Source organism: Acipenser ruthenus, chromosome 3, assembly GCF_902713425.1.
Source record: "Acipenser ruthenus chromosome 3, fAciRut3.2 maternal haplotype, whole genome shotgun sequence".
Classification (NCBI taxonomy): Eukaryota; Metazoa; Chordata; class Actinopteri; order Acipenseriformes; family Acipenseridae; genus Acipenser; species Acipenser ruthenus.
The window spans coordinates 85,253,083-85,273,761 of NC_081191.1; the positions used below are offsets into that span (position 1 = coordinate 85,253,083).

The 20,679-nt window shown below is 35.1% G+C and overlaps 1 protein-coding gene across 1 annotated transcript in view; it reads left to right on the forward strand.

The window, feature by feature from the left end:
* LOC117394551 (growth hormone-releasing hormone receptor-like) overlaps positions 1–20,122 on the forward strand; it is a 42,944-nt gene extending 22,822 nt beyond the window's left edge. The window contains exons 5-12 of the mRNA XM_059020998.1: positions 1,738–1,870; positions 3,887–4,040; positions 4,562–4,622; positions 5,512–5,581; positions 7,613–7,704; positions 8,918–9,047; positions 15,473–15,514; positions 19,062–20,122. Of these exons, the coding sequence (XP_058876981.1) occupies positions 1,738–1,870; positions 3,887–4,040; positions 4,562–4,622; positions 5,512–5,581; positions 7,613–7,704; positions 8,918–9,047; positions 15,473–15,514; positions 19,062–19,163 (784 nt within the window). The 3' untranslated portion in view covers positions 19,164–20,122. The remainder of the gene's footprint in view (positions 1–1,737; positions 1,871–3,886; positions 4,041–4,561; positions 4,623–5,511; positions 5,582–7,612; positions 7,705–8,917; positions 9,048–15,472; positions 15,515–19,061) is intronic.
* Positions 20,123–20,679: the final 557 nt, after the last annotated feature.

The following is a 20,679-nucleotide window of genomic DNA, read 5'->3' on the forward strand; positions in this document are numbered from 1 at the left end:
ATTATTATTATTATTATTATTATTATTATTATTATTATTATTATTATTATTATTTATTTTTTAGCAGATGCCCTTATCCAGGGCAACTTATAGTCGTAAACAAAAATATATTTCAAGAATCACAGTACAAGTATTAATACAATTAAGAGCAAGATAAAATACAATCACTTCGGTTCTAGCAAGTACAAGTATATGACAAAATACGATTCAATAACGGAGCAGATAACAGTGTCAGTGATAGTTACATCAGGATATAATTAAATACAAAATACTACAGATTAAATGACACTTGACAGATTACAGTACTCTAAAGTACAGGGTTAAATGCAGTAAAATAGGGAGCAGGTAAGAGCAGGTAAAGTGCATTTAAGGAAGAGTGATAAGTGTCCAGATGGAAAAGAGGAGTTTCTACAGGTGCTGTCTGAAGAGGTGAGTCTTGAGGAGGCGCCGGAAGATGGTCAGGGACTGGGCAGTCCTGACATCTGTAGGGTCATTCCACCACTGCGGGGCGAGGGTGGAGAAGGAGCAGGCTCTGGAGGCAGGGGTGCGTAGAGGAGGTAGTAGACAGTCTTCTAGTGCAGGAGGAGCGGAGAGGTCGAGTGGGGGTGTAGGGAGAGATGAGGGTCTGGAGGTAGCTGAGTGCAGTCTGGTCAAGACATCTGTAGGCGAGTACAAGAGTCTTGAACTGGATGGGAGCGGTGATCGGGAGCCAGTGGAGTGAGCGGAGCAGTGGAGTTGCGTGGGAGAAGTGAGGCAGAGAGAACACCAGGTGAGCAGCGGAGTTCTGGATGAGCTGGAGCGGACCAGTGGCGGACACAGGGAGGCCAGCCAGGAGGGAGTTGCAGTAGTCTAGGCGGGAGAGTACCAGGGCCTGGACCAGGAGCTGGTTGGTGAGGAAGGGTCGGATTCTTCGTATGTTGCTCGGGAAGAATCGACAAGTGCGTGCCAGAGAGGAGATGTGCTGGGAATAAGAGAGGCAGGGGTCCAGAGTGACTCTGAGGTTCTTAGCTGAGGAGGAGGGATAGAGTGTGGAACGGAGCTAAATTTATGTTGACCCGTGGCGATGGGGCAGGCGCTCTATAACGGCACAAGACATTTCAGGGCTGTTTTTTTTTTGTTTGCTTTTTTCTTCGCTCCATTTATGTGCCACGCTTCCACTCACATTTGCACTGTGATCAGAATACAGCCCCATGTATCTCTTAAGAGAATATTTTCTTCTTGTATAGTGTTTGAAACACGCAAATTCTGAAAGGCCGCACACAACAAATGATTACGTGCCTATTCAAATGTAAAAACACTTTGGAATAAATTACTTTCAGTAATTATCAAGTATGATACTTTTTATGTTTTTTTTTTCATATAAATCTATTTTTCAGAGCAGTCCTAAACTAAGGCATGTTCACATTCCACATCACAGTTTGGACAACTATTATTTGTTATTTATTTTAAAATATAAGAAATACACATAAACATTTCAAATAAACCTCTCCTTACCTGGTTATTTTGAGACGCAGGCCACACTTCAAAGGGTATGCTGACCACTGACACTAAAGCAGACTGAAAAGGATGTGGCAAATCACGTCACCAAAATAGTATTACGGGGCAGTGGCCGGATTGTGGTGTGTGTCTCATCAAAATCAGGGGCAAACACATTTTGACTAGTGTTAGAGGTTTGCCCTGTCATCAAAAATTGTGTTTATTATAGAACTCACCAGTTATTGTATTTATTTTTGACAGGAGCCTTCACTGTGCTAGAAACTATGTCCACATCCAGCTCTTCGCATCATTCATCCTGAGGGCTGTTGCAGTTTTTATTAAGGATGCCACCCTGTTTGCAAATGATGAAACTGAGCATTGCACCTTTTCTACAGTAAGTTATTCATTTTGAGTTATTCTGTCTCCATGAAGAGTAAACATCTCATGTATGACTGTGACTGTGCTAATGTTGACTTTTGTGAGCCATCAACATCCTTTCTTTAGCAAAGACCACTGCGCTTATCCTCATGCACTTGTGGCTTAGCTTCTACAAATTAAATTGTACCTTTTAAAGGAATTTAGAGAGATGGGTACATCTCTCTAAATTCACTTTAACAATTAGTGTCCCCCAAATGAAAATGCCCTTAAAATGTCACTATATAAAAAAAAACATTTTCAAGTTATTTATCACGGCATACTTGTCAATGTTAGAACTTGGTTGCATTTATTGCTATTTTAGTTCTGTGGCCATGTATTGCTCATCTGCTTATAATAAGTCCACAAAAAGTACCTTTTTTTACTTAGGCTTAACATTACCAGAAGCAAAATATTATCAGTAAACTTAAATTATCCAACTATAAAACAATATAAAAATAGCTACATTTACAATAAAAAGGAGCTATTACTCCTGAACAACAAAAATCTTTTTCTTTTGAAATGGGTTTACAACAAACTTCAAAACAAATAATGCAAGGGCCAATTAAACTCGGTATAAAGAAATCTAATAAACATTAGCAACAGAAAGTGAAGCCACAATTTAACCTTTGAGTAAAGTGGGTTACACTGGCTGTGTTTACAACTTTTGGCACCCAGAAGGGAACTTTATTTTTGTAGATTTGTGATGTCATCATAACGTCATCGTACTATAGTAGGTGTCATTTTATGGTAATCAAGGAGGGGCTATGCTAATATTGCATAGAGCATGCATCATAAGAACAGACTAATAATTAAAAGTGCATTGCATTAAAAAGGGTGTTTATGACGATGTTGTAAGATTTTAGAATGATATTAGTCACATTCCAATTTTGCATACCTAATTGTAGCTATCTTGGTTTGCAGCAGATGTAACTGGAGCATTCTACTGGTCATCTCGCTTTTTTTATATATTTATATCTCCAAGGACGGTTAAATGTAATTATTTGTTAGTTACAAAATAACATACATAGCAGAAAAGAGACTCCTTAATGTGTATGTTACTGCGACTACTGAAACATAAAAAATAGTTATGGGAAAAGATGTATGATTCTTAACTTCAAATCGCTATATTTAAGAAAGGCTACAACTACTATCATTATTAAAATAGAAGTTTTTTTATTAAAATATTTTTCAATAGCAGGTTCAATGCTATGATGTTAAGCAAAGGGTTTATTGATTGATCTAGATGGAGAGCTCAGCTAGTTGCTGAGATTTCAGTGATTTATCAGCCACAGTCTGGAGGTATGTATCAACTTGTATATTGCATATATCATTTATATGTATCAAATTCACCTGTTTTGACATTATTCAGAGATGTCTATTTTGAAATTCCTGAAAATGTTTTGATAGTCGTAGGGAAGCACTGGTGTAGCTCTGTGCACTGTCCCTGGTTGGCATTTTTGTATTTATTTTTTTGATACCGAGTTTCATTGGCCCTTGCTTTATTTGTTTTGATGTAGTGTGAAATGCATTTCTTAACACAAGATTTGCAACAAGATTACAGTAGATAAGGAAGTGTATTTCTGTCTTGGTAAGATGACGATTCTGCAATTTGTCCCTTGAATTTGACTCATTTTGACCCATGGAACGATGCTAATCGTACCAAGAGGGCACTGCTCCCCACCCTGACTAGAATACAGTTAGGTAACCTCAGAAAAGAAGTTGCATTCTCTTAATTATAACCTGGCATGTACAACCATTTTTATCATTGTACATGTTTGCAGTTTACCATCTTTTCTCCATACTTACACTGCTTTATGTGCATATCATGCTTTACCATACTTCTTTATTTATTTACAAATTACTATTCCAGTTTTTCAGGACACTTTAAAACATATTTTTAAAGCCTTTACTATGGCATACCATAGTAAACTTTTAATCGCAATTGAATACAAAACATTTGTTTACAGTTAATACATTGTATGTATCCATACAGGCTGGGTGCAAGGCAGCAGTTGTTTTCTGTCATTACTGTGTAATGACTAATTTCTTCTGGCTGTTGGTTGAAGCCCTGTACCTCAACTCACTTTTGTTCTCATTCCTTCATCGTGGAAGAAAATACTTCCGGTGGTTTGTTCTATTGGGCTGGGGTAAGTGGTCCTCAGTTAGATCTTATTTTCAAACAGTGCGGTCCTTTGATTTAGGAAGTTCTCTTTCACTACTTTATTATCTCTTTTTGGATACATTTTGGATACATTTAAATTAATTGATCCTTTTTCAAGCATTTGCAAATTTTCATAATTATTTTATATGGTATATTACTGTTTGGTGTCATTATAGAGTAAGTCACCAAATGCGTGGCTTTAAAAACATAAATAGCAATTGCAATAGTATAAATGTAGGAAGCTCATGGATGAAGCATATGTATACACATCCATTATTGATGGTGACTCCCTGTCTCTGTGTATTTCAAATGTTAGAGGGGGGTTAGAGATATATTTTAATATAAGTAGAGACCAATATATTAAAATATTTTCAAAGCATTTTACTCCTAGGTATTAAAAAAAAAAAGCTAGTTATAAACCTAGAAATCTTATTATTTGTAACATTTTTTAAAATGATTTTCAAGTTTTAAATACTCTTACTTTTTTTTTTTTTTTTTTTTTTTTAGGAGTTCCAACAATTTGTATCATAGTTTGGATTATTTCCAGGATGTATTTTGAAGACACAGAGTAAGTACAGTACCACCAATGTTTTAAATTGTTTGTCAATTTTCTTCACAGTACTTGAAGTATTTTTAAAATCTGTACTGGACATTTGTTTTATTTCTCATTATGGGCCCATATACACAAAGCTTTAACTCATTTATATGATTTAATACAGTTAAAATAAAATACAGTTTGGTATTTATTATGTGTTGCTGGGTTATTTATTATTACTATTATTATTTATTTCTTAGAAGACGCCTTTATCCAGGGCGACTTGCAATTGTTACAAGATATCACATTATACATTATTTCACATTTTACAGATATCACATTATTTTTACATACAATTACCCATTTATACAGTTGGGTTTTTACTGGAGCAATCTAGGTAAAGTACCTTGCTCAAGGGTACAGCAGCAGTGTCCCCCACCTGGGATTGAACCCACAACCCTCCGGTCAAGAGTCCAGAGCCCTAACCACTACTCCACACAGCATAGAGCATGGTTCATGAATGTGAAGCTTTTATTGTATTTAAAAAGCTACAGCTTTTTAAATACAAAATAATGTAATTGTGTGTAAAAATAATGTGATATCTTGTAACAATTGTAAGTCGCCCTGGATAAGGGCATCTGCTAAGAAATAAATAATAATAATAATAATAATAATAATAATAATAATAATAATAATAATAATAATAATAATAATAATAATCAATTTCCCTATAGAAGTCAGTAATGTCTCTTAACAGGGAGGGGCAGACAAACCATTCTAAATTTTCATCTAATATAAGAGGTTGTTCACTTAAGGCAGTCATGACCGCAATTGCAAATATTATGATTGTACTTCTAGTGAGCTTTAACATGGCCCCTTTCTTAATCCTTCAGAGCTGAATATTGTTTCATATTGTTTCCAGATGTTGGGATGTAAATGAGATCTCTTCATTCTGGTGGATAATAAAGGGGCCTATTGTTGTATCTATTGGGGTAAGTGTGACACATATAGTTTCCGTTAATTGCTTAATCAGATATTTCAAACAGTTATTCACAAACTGTAACCCATAAACAACTATTGTCTCTGAAGCCCATTATCAAGGAGCTGTTGTCACCGGACTGATAAATGCCCTGTAACAACATGGAATTTTAGTAGTCTACCCTAAAACATGTACTTTTTAAAACTTACTTAGGCTATGATTTAAGTATTTAGTGTATTATATTTAATTTAACTCAGATTCAATTACATCAGTGCTTTGTATACAGCACTGTTAAAAAGAGACCACTCAGTTTTGTGACCATAACTATTGAACACAATTCAATAGTCAAACAAAGATATTAATGAGCCCATAATAAGTGTTTTTTTTTCCTTACCATTACATGACTATAGAAGCTGTGGTCGCAACTTTAACTGTATGTGTAAAGTTTTATATCAGAATTTATGTGGCCAGAATTTGAGAATTACAGTAAAACCTGTCATATCCAATCCTGTAAGATCTATTAGGGCATGTGTCATTCGCATGTGCTGCTACCAACTGAACAGCACGGATGAAAACTGATCAATGCACGTTTTATTATGGGTCTAAAACAGTGTATTCAGCTCTTAGCAGGATTGAATGGATTCAGTTGCAGATAAAAAAAAGACAAAATGGTGCACTCTGGAATTCTGTTTCACTTGTTATATGCTGCCCAGCTAAAAACTTTGTTTCTTGCCGACCTCTAAGGCCAGTTTGTGTTTGTGTGTGCACTTTGATCAGATTACTTTGGCAAAGACTGAGAAAGCACAGTAAGAACTGTTTTTGGAATGCTGTTACGTGAATTGTCAAATACCTTATTAAAAAAGTGTTTGTTTTGTATTATAAAATGGGTATTTTTAAATACTCTATCTGATTGGTCAAAACAGGTCACATGGGGGTGTTGATATGTAGGCAATAAGACATGACAGTGTGTTGGTTGGCTAGAATAACAGCACGCTCAGGGGTGTAGCCTTTAGTCCCTGGAAGTGTGGTTATTCTAGCACTACCAACACCATGGAGTGTCTTACTGCGCTTATAAAATGAGTAACTCGTTTTTAGAAATATAGACACATTTTTATTTAAACATGATTATAGGTTTATTTTTTCCTAAATATATTACTACGCTAGATAAAATAGTTCCAATAAATGTAATAGTTGCAATGAATTTAATAGATAAACAGTTTGCAAAAAAACACACTCAATGACATCTTAATGACTTCTCTGTGGGTGCTGAAACTCAAAAATGAACGTAAAAACATAGAAAGAAGTCAGCACTCTTTACAGAATAACTTTTTTAATTAAACAAAAATAATAATAATGGCAGAAATATAACAAACAAGAAGAACTTCTCTAATTGGTTTTATTAAAACTATTCCAGCTTCAGTTTTGGTTACTAAATTACGTGGCATCTTTTTTTCCCCCCACACAGTATCAACCACTCTCAGGTTTGTAAAAGGATGCAAAATGATTTTGGATTGTAAAATGATTTGCAAAAGTTCTAATATGAAGTCAGGTATATTTATGTATGCTGTGGCATTTCTAGACGATGTAGAGTGCTGGAATGTGGTACTATCTATGGAGAACACAATATCATAATAAAACAAAAAATGCCCTTAGGGGGCACATTGTTAATTAAGTAAGGGCTAGAAGCTATTTGCTTCAAATTGTCATTAAACAGTTTTTTTTCCTGAAAGGAAAACACCATTTACAGTTCCTAAATGAATATGAAACAACGTTAGACAACTTAAAAGCACATGATATTCCACACATGCAGTGGCTTATCCAGCTGATGTACAGTGCTGAACTTTGGTATAAAGTTGTATGTTTGAGGCCACAGCTCATTCATTCCACATTGTAGCCTGTACATGAAAGTTGTAACATCACTTCAGTCCACTTTGCACTACCAATCCTGTACATTTCACAACTCGGTATTCATTTCAAAGTAATGATGTATTATTTTTCAGTAGTATTCACTGTAAATTCCTTAAACATATTGTCTTTTTAACAGGTGAATTTTATACTTTTTATAAACATCATACGAATTTTAATTCAGAAGCTGGATCCCCAGTTAATTCAGTTCAACAACTCATCTCAGTACAGGTAAGGAAAGGTCATACTTTGTTAATTGTGTATTACACATCCCCACGTGTTGCTACAACTGTTTAAATAAAGTACCTGTAATTTTTCTTTTTATTGTTAACATCCTCACATTTTACACTTCTAACTAAAGTCTGTTTCAAAGCTCTTTTCAAAATGGCCGGTCTAGTACACTGTGGTTTGAGATCTGTCCTCTAAATCACTGCAGGAAGTGCAATTAAAAAAAAACAAAACAACAAGAAGTGCTCTGGCTATTCTGTTCCATACCACATGATGGGTCGTTATTGCTGTGTTACCTGTTTGACAAAGTGCACAATAATCCTTACAGTATCAGAGCACTAAAGCGGACATTTTTAAAAGCGCTTTGAAACACACTTTAAAGTTATACATGTAAAAAGTTGTCAGGTTGTTAACAATGAAAAGAAAAATTGCAGGTACATTATTTAAACAGTTATAGCAACACGTGGGGACGTGTAACGCTATATTTTTCAGAACCCCACTACTAACTGTTTAAGTATACATGGTGTCAGATTTACAAATTAAACATAGCTTGGTTTAACCTCTTTGACATGATTTTTACAATGTAGATGTGTTGACCTGAAGCAGTCATGCCCTGGGATGGTTACCATGGGACTAACACATATATTTTTTTTTCTCTGATACATGATTTATATTTGACAATAGACTGCGTTAAACCAATGGCAATAATTGACCAATTATATTCATATTGCCCATATTTATAACAGTCTATAAAGTTGAGTTTGCACCTTCGTCAAACTGTATTGAATTGAGTTATAGATCTGTGAAAGAGCCAATAGTTTCAAATGCATTTTATCTTTATGCATTTTACAGCTATTCCTAATTTTTTTCAGCTCAATTCAAATAATTTTTCTGGAATTATTATTTATATTATATTTACCTTTTTTTTTTCTAAGGCGTGATATCTCTCCAAAAACATTTGAGAGATGCAGACAAAAAAGTTCTGCCTTGTAAAGATGTAATGTGAAAGTAACAAGTTAAATAATTGAGGCAAACTTGGCCCCCCATTTGTAATGCAGTAGGAACTAGTAGGAACATGAATAAAATGAAGTATCAAACTTATTTTTATTAACAAAAGCAGACTTTGAAAAAACATTCTTTAAATAAATCATTATTTTTTGTTAAGTACAAATACTATCATTTAAAAAGTTTATCTGTTTTTTGTTTTGCTCAACAGGCGTTTGATGAAGTCAACTCTGCTTCTCGTTCCATTGTTCGGCACCCACTACATAGTGTTTAACTTTCTCCCAGATTATATAAATACAGGGGTGAGGCTGTACATAGAACTCTGTCTGGGATCATTTCAGGTAAGTATACAAGTACTCTAATTTTAAATAAATGAAACTGACAATAAAGCAGCTTTTTATTTATTTATATTCTAAAATTAATTTAGACTACACTGTACTACAGTATGCACCTGTATGTGTCACACATTGCAAATGTATATTTGTGCAGCAAAGCTGAACAGCAATATTTGATTGTGTTTTATATCGATGGAGATGTGTTAACATCACAGTGAGATTATTTGAATATAAGTTGTGAATAACCGTGCCCAGTGATGGTGATAACTCCACTATGTAATGTTAATATCATCAAAGGGTGGCTTTAACACCTTAACGCTTGTAATGGCATTAAACCAAAAATAATGGAGGAGACTAGAACATTTGAATAGGATATTAACGGCACTGAAGCATTAATGATGGTGTTAACATAATGTTGCTATTTAGATCATAAGAACATAAGAAAGTTTACAAACGAGAGGAGGCCATTCAGCCCATTTTGCTCGTTTGGTTGTTAGTAGCTTATTGATCCCAGAATCTCATCAAGCAGCTTCTTAAGGATCCCAGGGTGTCAGCTTCAACAACATTACTGGGGAGTTGGTTCCAGACCCTCACAATTCTCTGTGTAAAAAAGTGCCTCCTATTTTTTGTTCTGAATGCCCCTTTATCTAATCTCCATTTGTGACCCCTGGTCCTTGTTTCTTTTTTCAGGTAAAAGAAGTCCCCTGGGTTGACATTGTCTATACCTTTTAGAATTTTGAATGTTTGAATCAGATCGCTGCGTAGTCTTCTTTGTTCAAGACTGAATAGATTCAATTCTTTTAGCCTGTCTGCATACGACATGCCTTTTAAACCCGGGATAATTCTGGTTGCTCTTCTTTGCACTCTTTCTAGAGCAGCAATATCCTTTTTGTAACGAGGTGACCAGAACTGAACACAATATTCTAGGTGAGGTCTTACTAATGCATTGTAGAGTTTTAACATTACTTCCCTTGATTTAAATTCAACACTTCTCACAATAAATCCAAGCATCTTGTTCGCCTTTTCTATAGCTTGCCCACATTGTCTAGATGAAGACATTTCTGAGTCAACATAAACTCCTAGGTCTTTTTCATAGTTCCCTTCTTCAATTTCACTATCTCCCATATGATATTTATAAAGCACATATTTATTGCCCGCATGCAATACTTTACACTTTTCTCTATTAAATTTCATTTGTCATGTGTCTGCCCAATTCTGAATGCTGTCTAGATCATTTTGAATGACCTTTGCTACTTCAACAGTGTTTGCCACTCCTCCTATTTTTGTGTCGTCTGCAAATTTAACGAGTTTGCTTACTATACCAGAATCTAAATCATTAATGTAGATTAGGAATAGCGGAGGAACTAATACTGATCCCTGTGGTAGACCACTGGTTACCTCACTCCATTTTGAGGTTTCTCCTCTAATCAGTACTTTCTGTTTTCTACCTGTTAACCATTACCTAATCCATGTGCATGCATTTCCTTCTGTGGTTGAGCTCTGTTGGGTTTTCTCGGATTTCCCACATCATGCAGTTGTCACAGATTACTGGCATGAAGACCATTTTTTTAAGTTTAGTTTAGCTTCTGCAGCTGTCAACCTGCTTTCAACTGCTTCTAACTGCGTTGTACTTGTCCACTCATACTTCTCCCACGATGTCGCTTCCACCAGATCAATCAAATAAGGGTGCCTGTGTCTCACTAGCAGTATGAGGATTGGCATCCTGCTGCTACTGGGTAAAGTCATTATATAATGCCAGAAACAGCAGAACTTTGGGTAGAAGGATGTCTGCAATGCATTGCCTATTATGGATCCATGAATTTCAATGTTGGTAGATGGAGCCAAATACAAAGATCCTGGTCTAGGGTAATCACTCCTGAATGGCCTGGTCTCGCTCTTTCTTCACACATTTGATCTGTGCTTCCTATTGTTGGGTGCTAACTGTGAAGTGACTGCAGCCACTGGGGGATAACTTGATTATTTCCCTGTTTATTTGTGGCTACCTAGAAGAAAACTCGGCACAAGAAAGCGTGGTTAATTTTCCGAGTGAACACGGTAGAGCAGAGTTGCATACACTTTTCAAAAGCAGACGTTACAGCAGGGCTATACAATTCCTCAGATTTTCTGAGTGATTCCCTTTTTAACATGTTTTTTTGTCATCAGGCATTTAAATTATTTTAAAAACTGTTAATTTCTCAACAAGAAAAGCTGCCTTTCTCTTATTTGGCATAATCTGTATAACATTTGCTTCGGTTGATATAAAAGCCACTTAAACAACTTTTCCTTTCACCCGGGATTTCGACATACCATAAAAGTCACACAAGTGTAACAAAATTTATGCAAATGATTTGTTTGGTGTACATGGCCTTTCCTTAGCTCTACCTTCAGAGCTTATCACGCAGACTTAATTATCTACCGCTGTGCATACTGAGTGATGTATTTAATTTGAAACAGTCAAAATCAGGAAGGGAAATCCAAATGATTTTGTTAAGACAAGTAATTGCAGATAACATACGAGTGGTTTTAATTAGTTTGGCTAGTACGGTACTATCTCAGGATCATCCTCAGCTCTGTACTAATTTAGTACCAATTGCAACAAAAAAAGATGCGTTACAAAGTTGGGGATCAACTAATCCACAACCTTAGTAGGCCGCACAGGATTAAGCTCTTTATTGTAGTGTGTTACCAAACAGGAACTGAAGGGGGAGCCCAAAATATGAGTAGGTTTAATTTTATTATATAATTCAAACTGTAAATAGATTAGAAGTATCATCTAGAGTGTTATTTTTCCTCGAAGAACATTGAATTGTATTAATAATTGTATTTCTTTATTGAGAAACCTAACAACATCTTAATGATTTTGCTACATATGCAAATTAAGTACAGAAATTAATTAATGCACAAAAGTAAATAGCCAGAATAGCTTACAAACATATGGCACTATTCTTAAATCAAATGTAAAATCTCATTTTCATAAAGCGGCACTAAAATGAATGACAGGCGTAATTGAAAAAACAACACTGTCATTAGTCCTCATTAGTCAATTCACACATAAAACATATGCATTTGTTTAGGTGTAGCCCATATTAAAAGGTGTAAATGAAATCACAAGCAGTGATAACGGTTGGATGTTATTCGGGCAGACTGTACTCGCCGAGCATACGAAAGTCTCTTGTAGTGGCTCCACATCATTAAAGCAGCTGTAGGTGAAGGCAGGAGGCCACTTTATTAGGAGAACAGCTTGTTAAAAACAATGGAGCACCACTGAATAAAGGATTACATCATTATATTTAATGAGCTTCTGCACAATAATATTCCTATGATTTAATTCAATAAACAACAATCACAAGATGCTTTGGCCGTCATACGATCGATGAATAAGGTACGAACGGCAGTCTGTCTAGTTTTACACTCATTTTAATATCAATCCACAATATAATATTTAACTACCGTCACCAGGTGTAATTCATCATCATCAAAGGTTTTATTTAAATTGACAATGTACAATGTTTAACATTCATGACAAGTCACAAGATGTATTGTACCCAGACTTAGCTATAAGCTAATGTACATCAGGAGTCCATGGGCTCATAAGAAACCAAATACAGGCTCCCTTGAGAAATATATGTACAACATATCGAAACGTTGGGCAGCTGGCTCTTTGAGCTAAAATATATATATATATATATATATATATATATATATATATATATATATATATATATATATATACAACCAACACATACAAACAGCACATTACAATAATTACAACAAGATTAATAGATTAGTTCATGTAAACCAAAATCTCATATACTGTATTATAAGTATAGCAGCTACCAAATACCAATATTATTATTTATTTCTTAGCAGACACCCTTATCCAGGGCAACACAGTTGTTACAAGATATCACATTATACATTACTTCACATTATACAGATATCACATTATTTTTTTTACATACAATTACCCATTTAAACAGTTGGGTTTTTTTACTGGAGCAATCTAGGTAAAGTACCTTGCTCAAGGGTACAACAGCAGAGTCCCTCACTGGGGATTGAACCCACAACCCTCTGGTCAGGAGTCCAGATCCCTAACCACTACTCCACACTGCTGCCCAATACTGTTGTCAGCATAATAAATAGAACTAAAATTAATTCTCTTAATAACCCACCCAACCCTTATATTAAAATCGTTATCTTAGAGATATTAAAACTAATAATTTTTATTACAATGCATAATATATTACAAGGCTATAAACATTACCACATCCACGTTACCACAATTACAAGCATTGTGACATAATTAAGAATATATGAAAGTCATATTTCATTTTTTCATTTAATTTATTTTTAATAATTCGGCCTAGGCTATAATTTGAATAAGAATGAAACTCCTTTGGCAAAATTTTGACTTCAAATCATTTTATTTAATATTTGGAATAGTTCAGTTTCATAAATATTGACAATACATTTTGAGATTCTTCACATTTGTTACAGGAGTTAGTACCACAACTTTGGTCTAAAGACAATGCTAGACTAATTTGGACTGTACAGTGTTTTAGTATCCTCTAGTGGGCAGCCGTAGTAATTTGGGGTTTGTAATTGAGAACATTTTTAGTACTCAGCTGGGGACTATCTGGAGGTGCTTAGTTCGTTGCAATTGGTATTAAGTTGCATACTCGTTTAGTACCGTTCTCCGTACTAACCACGGGATCATCCCCAGTTAGTAAGCTCATTTTAGTTTGCTGCAATCGACCCTCAGAAACAGACGCTGTGGTTCCAGAGCTAAAGTACACATTTATTAACAAACGATCTTAAATCACAATACACAAACCATTACACTCACCTAACTCCCTTCTCCCACGCAAACCATTTTGTCTTCCTCATATACAGGTGACAATGCCCCAATTAGCACTTAATTTACAAATTGGGGAATGGCCACACCTGTGATTGTTGGCCTGGGCAGATTTAACCCCATCCCTGCCAACCTTAAATAACTCATTAATAATTAATTAATAATTTACATAACCTCCTCAGTCCCTGTAGCCATTTAAATGATGTTTGGATTTTCAGTATACATCATAAACTGTAGGTTTTTAGGTGCTGGAATCTAAAATGCATTTAAATGGAACCTCCTGGTGTGGTTTATATGGTATTAAACTGTTTTTGTTAATCTTTGGAAACAATAAAGCAGTGGTTCTCAATCCTGGTCCTGGGGGACCACTGCCCTGCTGGTTTTTGTTCCAACCAAGTGCTCAATTACACAATTTAAGCCTTAATTGAACTAATAATTTTCCTAATCTGAGCTTTTTAGTTATTTTAAATAGATGGAGATTTCAATTTAGGTATACAATTGTACTTAAATTCTCCAACTTTTTATAAGCTACACTATTTAAAAAGTCAAATTAAGCTAATTATTAGTTCAATTAAGGGTTAAATTATGTAATTTGAGCGCTTGTTTGGAACAAAAACCAGCAGGGCAGTGGTCCCCTGGGACCAGGATTGAAAACCATTGCACTAAAGTATGACCAATTTATCCCTTTAAATCAGGGGTAGGTTCTATCCCACTGCAGGACTTTTTTCCAACCAGAACTTAATTTATTTAATTGACCTCCAACAGGGTTACATGTTACATTGTTTTTGCTAGAAAGTAAATTAGAATATGCTGGAAATGATTACCTATCCAAAGCAGTGGCTTTTTATCATTTTAGCTGCACCAGAGAGCAAAACACAATTGCATATCCAGGGGTTCACTAACTAATACAGATAATGGCTTTCAGGTATTCAATATCTGTACATAAACAGATAATTCATATATTTTACAAACACATACACATATACAGATGAATTAGCATTACATTTTTTTTTTATTAGCATGCAATTCTACATTTGTTGGATTTGTTGGATTTATCATTTTAACGTTTTTGAATTGATGTATTTGGAGACAAGATGATACTTTTTTATATGCACAAAGTTGCAGTGCCTAATTAACCTAAATGAAGCTATGTATACAGCGATTTTTAGCAAGCCCAAGACCTTCCCATAATGCACTATGTTTTCAAGCACTTAATTGCGTAATAAAAAGTGGCACGACCAGAAAGGGGGTTGCTGGTTGTTTTTGGCTTGATATGATTAATTTGTGGTCTTGTCTTAAAGGTGCAGGCACTTGTGACTATTTATCGAGTTGTCCTTGCTATATGGCATATTATGCGTTTTTTATGCATCATAAAAAATGAAGTCTGTGACATCACAGTGCATTCTGGGAAGAGAACATATTGTTTTGGCTTGCTGAAAGTTGTGGACATTGTGACAACATCACCATCTAGTGTTGAGCAATAAATACAAGTCCAAAGTCCAAGTTTTTTGTGAAATAACAAAAAATTATTCAGCTACTATGTAAGTAAAGAGTTTTCATTGTTTCTGTTTTCTAGGGTCTCATAGTTGCTGTCCTCTACTGCTTTCTCAATCAAGAAGTAAGTGCTATTGAATATTTATAATTATTGTACAAATTATGGGTCATCTATTCACACTTTAAGGACTGGTTGAGGGAATGTTTTTGAAGAATGTTTATAAACACTCTCCTAGGTTGAAAAATCTCCTCTCTTAAAGTCTAATAACAAATCCTGTCCTTCAAGTTCCAGAGTATTGCAAATTGATAGCAAAATGGAAAATATTGACTATGTCCAAAAACGGATGACATTTAGTAAGACTACTGTAATACTATCTACCCATATGTTTAAGGGAGTTATTTTGGGTGAATAAGGACCTTAACTAACCTATTTTCTACCATAGTAAATGAACAAAGCCCATAGTGGGCCGTGTTAACAATTACAACATTATATCGTGCCGCTATAGTTATGGTTTCAACTTTGGTTCTATATTAAACTCTGATTTTCAATCATTAAAATATTGGGAATGGTAGGGAGTAGAGTGATGTCTTTTGGAACATCAACAGTCTTTCAGTAGGATTAGTATTTTAAAAGATAAAAGGGTGGTCAAAAAGTTACAGATCTCCCCTGTACAATGCAAATTATAATGCCAACTTTCAGCAGACCTGGAGAAAAAAACTCAAGTTATTAAATTATTTTACATATCTTCTGGAGAGGTTCAAGAACAACATATATTTGACGGACGTTTGATGTAAACTCTTTTACTTTTCTTTTAATCATTGATCATCAGGCTTACAGCAGTACTTCTCAAACTGATCGCTAGCAATGATATTTAGGTCTGTTTTAGCTTCGGCGAAACGATCAATAACTTTACTCTCCTTTCCTGTTCACATTCCTTTTGTTTTTTGCTAATGCCATTTTCATGATCTACTAGCTTCACTGAAACAGATCATTTTGTCTGTGTAAGTGGGATTTCAAACTCACTCAGAGGAACCCATAACAACGTTCCCACAATGAGACAAACCTTTTAACTGTTTGAACTAAGCGTAACAAAAGAGCAAAGAACTAATCCAATTACCAAATTAACAATCAACTGAATCTCATTATCGAACAAGTATCAATTAGGAAGAAATGTTTTAGGCACTCAAAACAGTGAATTATTTTTACCAATAGAACACTTATCGTTGTTTATCCCTTTCTTAAACTGTAAAGGAACAGGTGTTATGCCAAATAGTGTTGCTGCCAAATAGTCACCTGGCAGTATTTGGCACTATTAGTGCGAAATACAGTCTCCCTGCCAAATAGTGTCACCAACACAATTGTCTCATTGAAGATTATGACTAAGTAACAATGCGCAATAGATGTACAACCATCATATTAATTTGGTATTTTAATTGTGTTGCATTCTTTGTTTTTGGATGTCAAAGAACATTGTACTGCTAATTAGTGTATTTACTTCTTTAGCGTAGCAGAATACTGTCTACATTTACGTTTTCAATGGTGCCACTATTTGGCAGCGACAGTATTTGGCACTTTAGGTACTCTAGACCAATGGTTCCCTATCCTGGTCCTGGGGGACCACTGCCCTGCTGGTTTTTGTTCCAACCAAGCGCTCAATTACACAATTGAACCCTTAATTGAACTAATAATTAGCTTAATTTGACTTTTTAAATAGTGTAGCTTATAAAAAGTTGGATAATTTAAGTTCCTTATATCATTTTATACCTAAATTGAAATCTCCATCAATTTAAAATAATTAAAAAGCTCAGATTAGGCAAATTAAACAAACCCAACTCTGGCTATTCACCCAACCGTCTGCGTTTTCAGTTTCTTTTGGCTCCAATCCCGGTTTACCCTCACGATCCCGTTTTACCCTCACGATCCCGTTTTACCCTCACAACAATCGGAGGCTTTCAGCAAGATGTTTTCCTGTCTTTGTCCGGGTAATGTGGACGATGTTCAGCCTGTTGGCTTTGGTTTTGCATAAAGGGGAAACTCTTTATACCCGATGCCCTGCTGATTAGGATCCCACAGCTAGCAATCACACAAATCAGGCAGGCTCTCCCAGGAGCATCAGGTACTTCGTTATTTACAATCATTGCCACAGGTACTTACTATCATCATTGTTTAACCTGCTTCCCATAGTAAAAGCTTAGCGCAGGCATTGTGAAGCCCAGAAAGTTAGGGTAAAGCATTTTAAAAAACATGGGATAATGTAATACAAATGTCTAAGGGATGTGTCACAGTGGTGTGGGAGTAACCGCATCGACCAAAAAACATTATTTGTACTTTTTCAAACAAAACAGAATTAAAATAGACAAAGATAAATAAAAGAAATCCAACAAAGTTCAACAAAAAATGAGGGACCCTTACATCTTGATGAATGTAACAGAACTACATTAGCAATAAATAAATAAATAAATACAAAAGAAGCAGCTTCCTGTAAGAGCGGCCTCCATAAGCTTTTTAACACCATTAGTTTGAGGGGTAAGACTTTTTAAATTGATTTGTCGATGGCACAAATGTTACAGAAGTTGTGTTAGGGTTTTTTTTTTTTTTTTTTTTTAAGTTACCAAAGTAGTTTACATGTTATTTGACTAGTTTCATCACACCGTTAGATATTAAGCTCTCTGGTTAGCTGTTTGCTTACTGCATCGAAAACCTGGAAGAGCCTGGTGCAGCAAATCAAATATGAGAACCAGTTAATGTGCACCTGTCTATATACTGTACTGAAATCGTGAGAATATACTGTAGATAAATGGTACTAGTTAGTACATTACAGCAGCACGCTTGCCATCTCCTGAAGGATTACTAGAATATACAATATCTTGGTATCCTGAGTAGATGATCATATTTTAATGAGCAAGGCATCTCACAAGTCAAATAGTACCCCAAAATGTAACTCCAGGAAAGCAGTTAAACAGGGGGGTGGAGAGTTTGTTGCCTGATAACCCCACTCAGGCTGTTTGCTCACTAAATATCTTGGCATCCCTGAATAGATAAACATCCTCTTTAAAAAAGCAGGTAAAATATTTTTTGCATGAGTAATCAGTCCCAGAAGTCCAGTGGTACCCTAAATATGATCCACTTACTATAAATGCGGAATGAGTGTGTATGACATGAGTAATACAATTCCCACCCCAGTCATTCTGTAAACTATTTGTTGCTTACAAACTTTTGAGCTGTTGTGTATATTGATTTAAACAAAATACCGTAGCTTCAGGTTGATCATACATAAACATAAAAATGAAAAGAAATTAAGATATCAAATTATGCATTATTTACTTCAGTAATGCAGTAATAAATATGTTATATATACAATCATAATTTATGCTTCCAAAGTGGATGAAGTTCAGTTGATCCAGCGGATCTAAATAATAGATCATTCATTAGAGACTAACGGTATTTTTACAGAATAAACACATTAAAAGATGCACTCTTGGGAGGTACGTTATTGTAACTTTGGTACACAAACAGCTCTATTTTAATTATCTGCACTGTGTTTACAATATCTGTGTACTGTATGTACATGCAGCATGTTCACTATACTTTCAAATGTATTTAGTGGCAGTATGCACTAATACTGGATTAATGCCTAACCCAAAATCGGAACACCTCTTTATTTCTTCAGGTACAGACTGAGATCCGACGAAAGTGGATGCTGTGGTATATTAACTGCTATGGAGAGGTACCAGGTGTGGTCAAAGAGAGTGACATGGATACCCCTTTTTGAATGCAAGCTATTTTTTAATATTCTTTATACAAAGGACAACTTTTTTTCTTTCTTCAAACACATTGCATTATGCCTATAATCGCATCTTTGCTTGCTTAACTAATCGTGGAGATGTGCACCATTGGATACAGACCGATAGCCGCATCAGATGTGTTATGATTGTTACTGGTTTACTTGACTGGTTTACTTGGGTGCAGTGGTTTACTTGGGTGCAGTGTGAAGTAATAATACAGTTAACTGACGGCAAAGATATACTGAGTCTTCAAAGATGGAGTTCAAACCTCTTAAACGTATACAGATCCATAGCAGTAGAATGTCTGCACTTCATATAACAAGTTCAATGTGTGGAAAACAAAGTTAGCTGATTATGGGGTTCTAGAGAGGCGCAAACAGACTTTTTCCTATAAACTGCATTTTGGTGCTATATTTTGCCTTGCCTCTTCTTACATCACAGCTACAACCAGGTGTCACCCACAAATTCTTTGTTTGTCAATATGATGAAAATAGTTATCCTTTTTTTATAAATAGTTCAATGTTGCGTTAATATTTATGGTGTCTAACACCCATGGCCTTCACAGATTTACAGTACAGCATACAGTACATACTTTCTAAATCAGTATTTCCATTGTGAATGTTGTGTAAAATAATAAATACATCACAAGTATTTACATAGAAATACATTATATGTTGATGCTGAGAGGTTTTATGTACAATATCAAAATAAACCATCAAGAAAGTGAGATATGAAAACTAATTAATCTTTTTACTGGTAGCATTAACATTATGATTCACATGCTCCCCCTAGTGGTTTTCTGGTAAAGTTACCATTAGGTACAGATAATTAAATATAGTATGAGGGCTTATACAGTAGTCTTGGGGTAATAGCATTTATCATATTTTATGTTCTGTCACCCAGTCCAGAACCCAGAATCTCTGGACTGGTATTTTGTATGTTAAAATTTCCCCCAAAAATAGTTTACTAGACTGTTTACTAGAATGAAAACATTATTATTATTATTATTATTATTATTATTATTATTATTATTATATCACATGGAAGATAGCTGTTTGAATAGAAGGAAAAATGAGTTAAAAAGAGAGGTTTAACCAGACTCCAAATAACACAGCTTCAGAATGTTTGCACATATCTCACATTTAAACACAACATTAATGTATCATTTTGACTACTTGCTCTCCACCTTGACTACCCATTACCCTTGTAGACATTTTACTTGAAGATAAAACCAGACAACCGGTTTGTATGAAACTTAAAAACGTTTTTTGATAGAATAAATAGTTTGATATGTATGATATTCTAGACCCTTGTTGAAGTGACCAGCCTTGGACAGCTTCACGAATAGGGACCAGATGCCAATTGTACAGGCATGTTATCAAGTGAAGATAAATCATGGAAATAGTAGGACTTCTTAAAACCATTGCAAATCATCTGGTGGTGGTGAGTTCTCTTATGTTGCTTCCCCCCTCCCCCTCCATTGCATTGTTTCACTTTAACTGT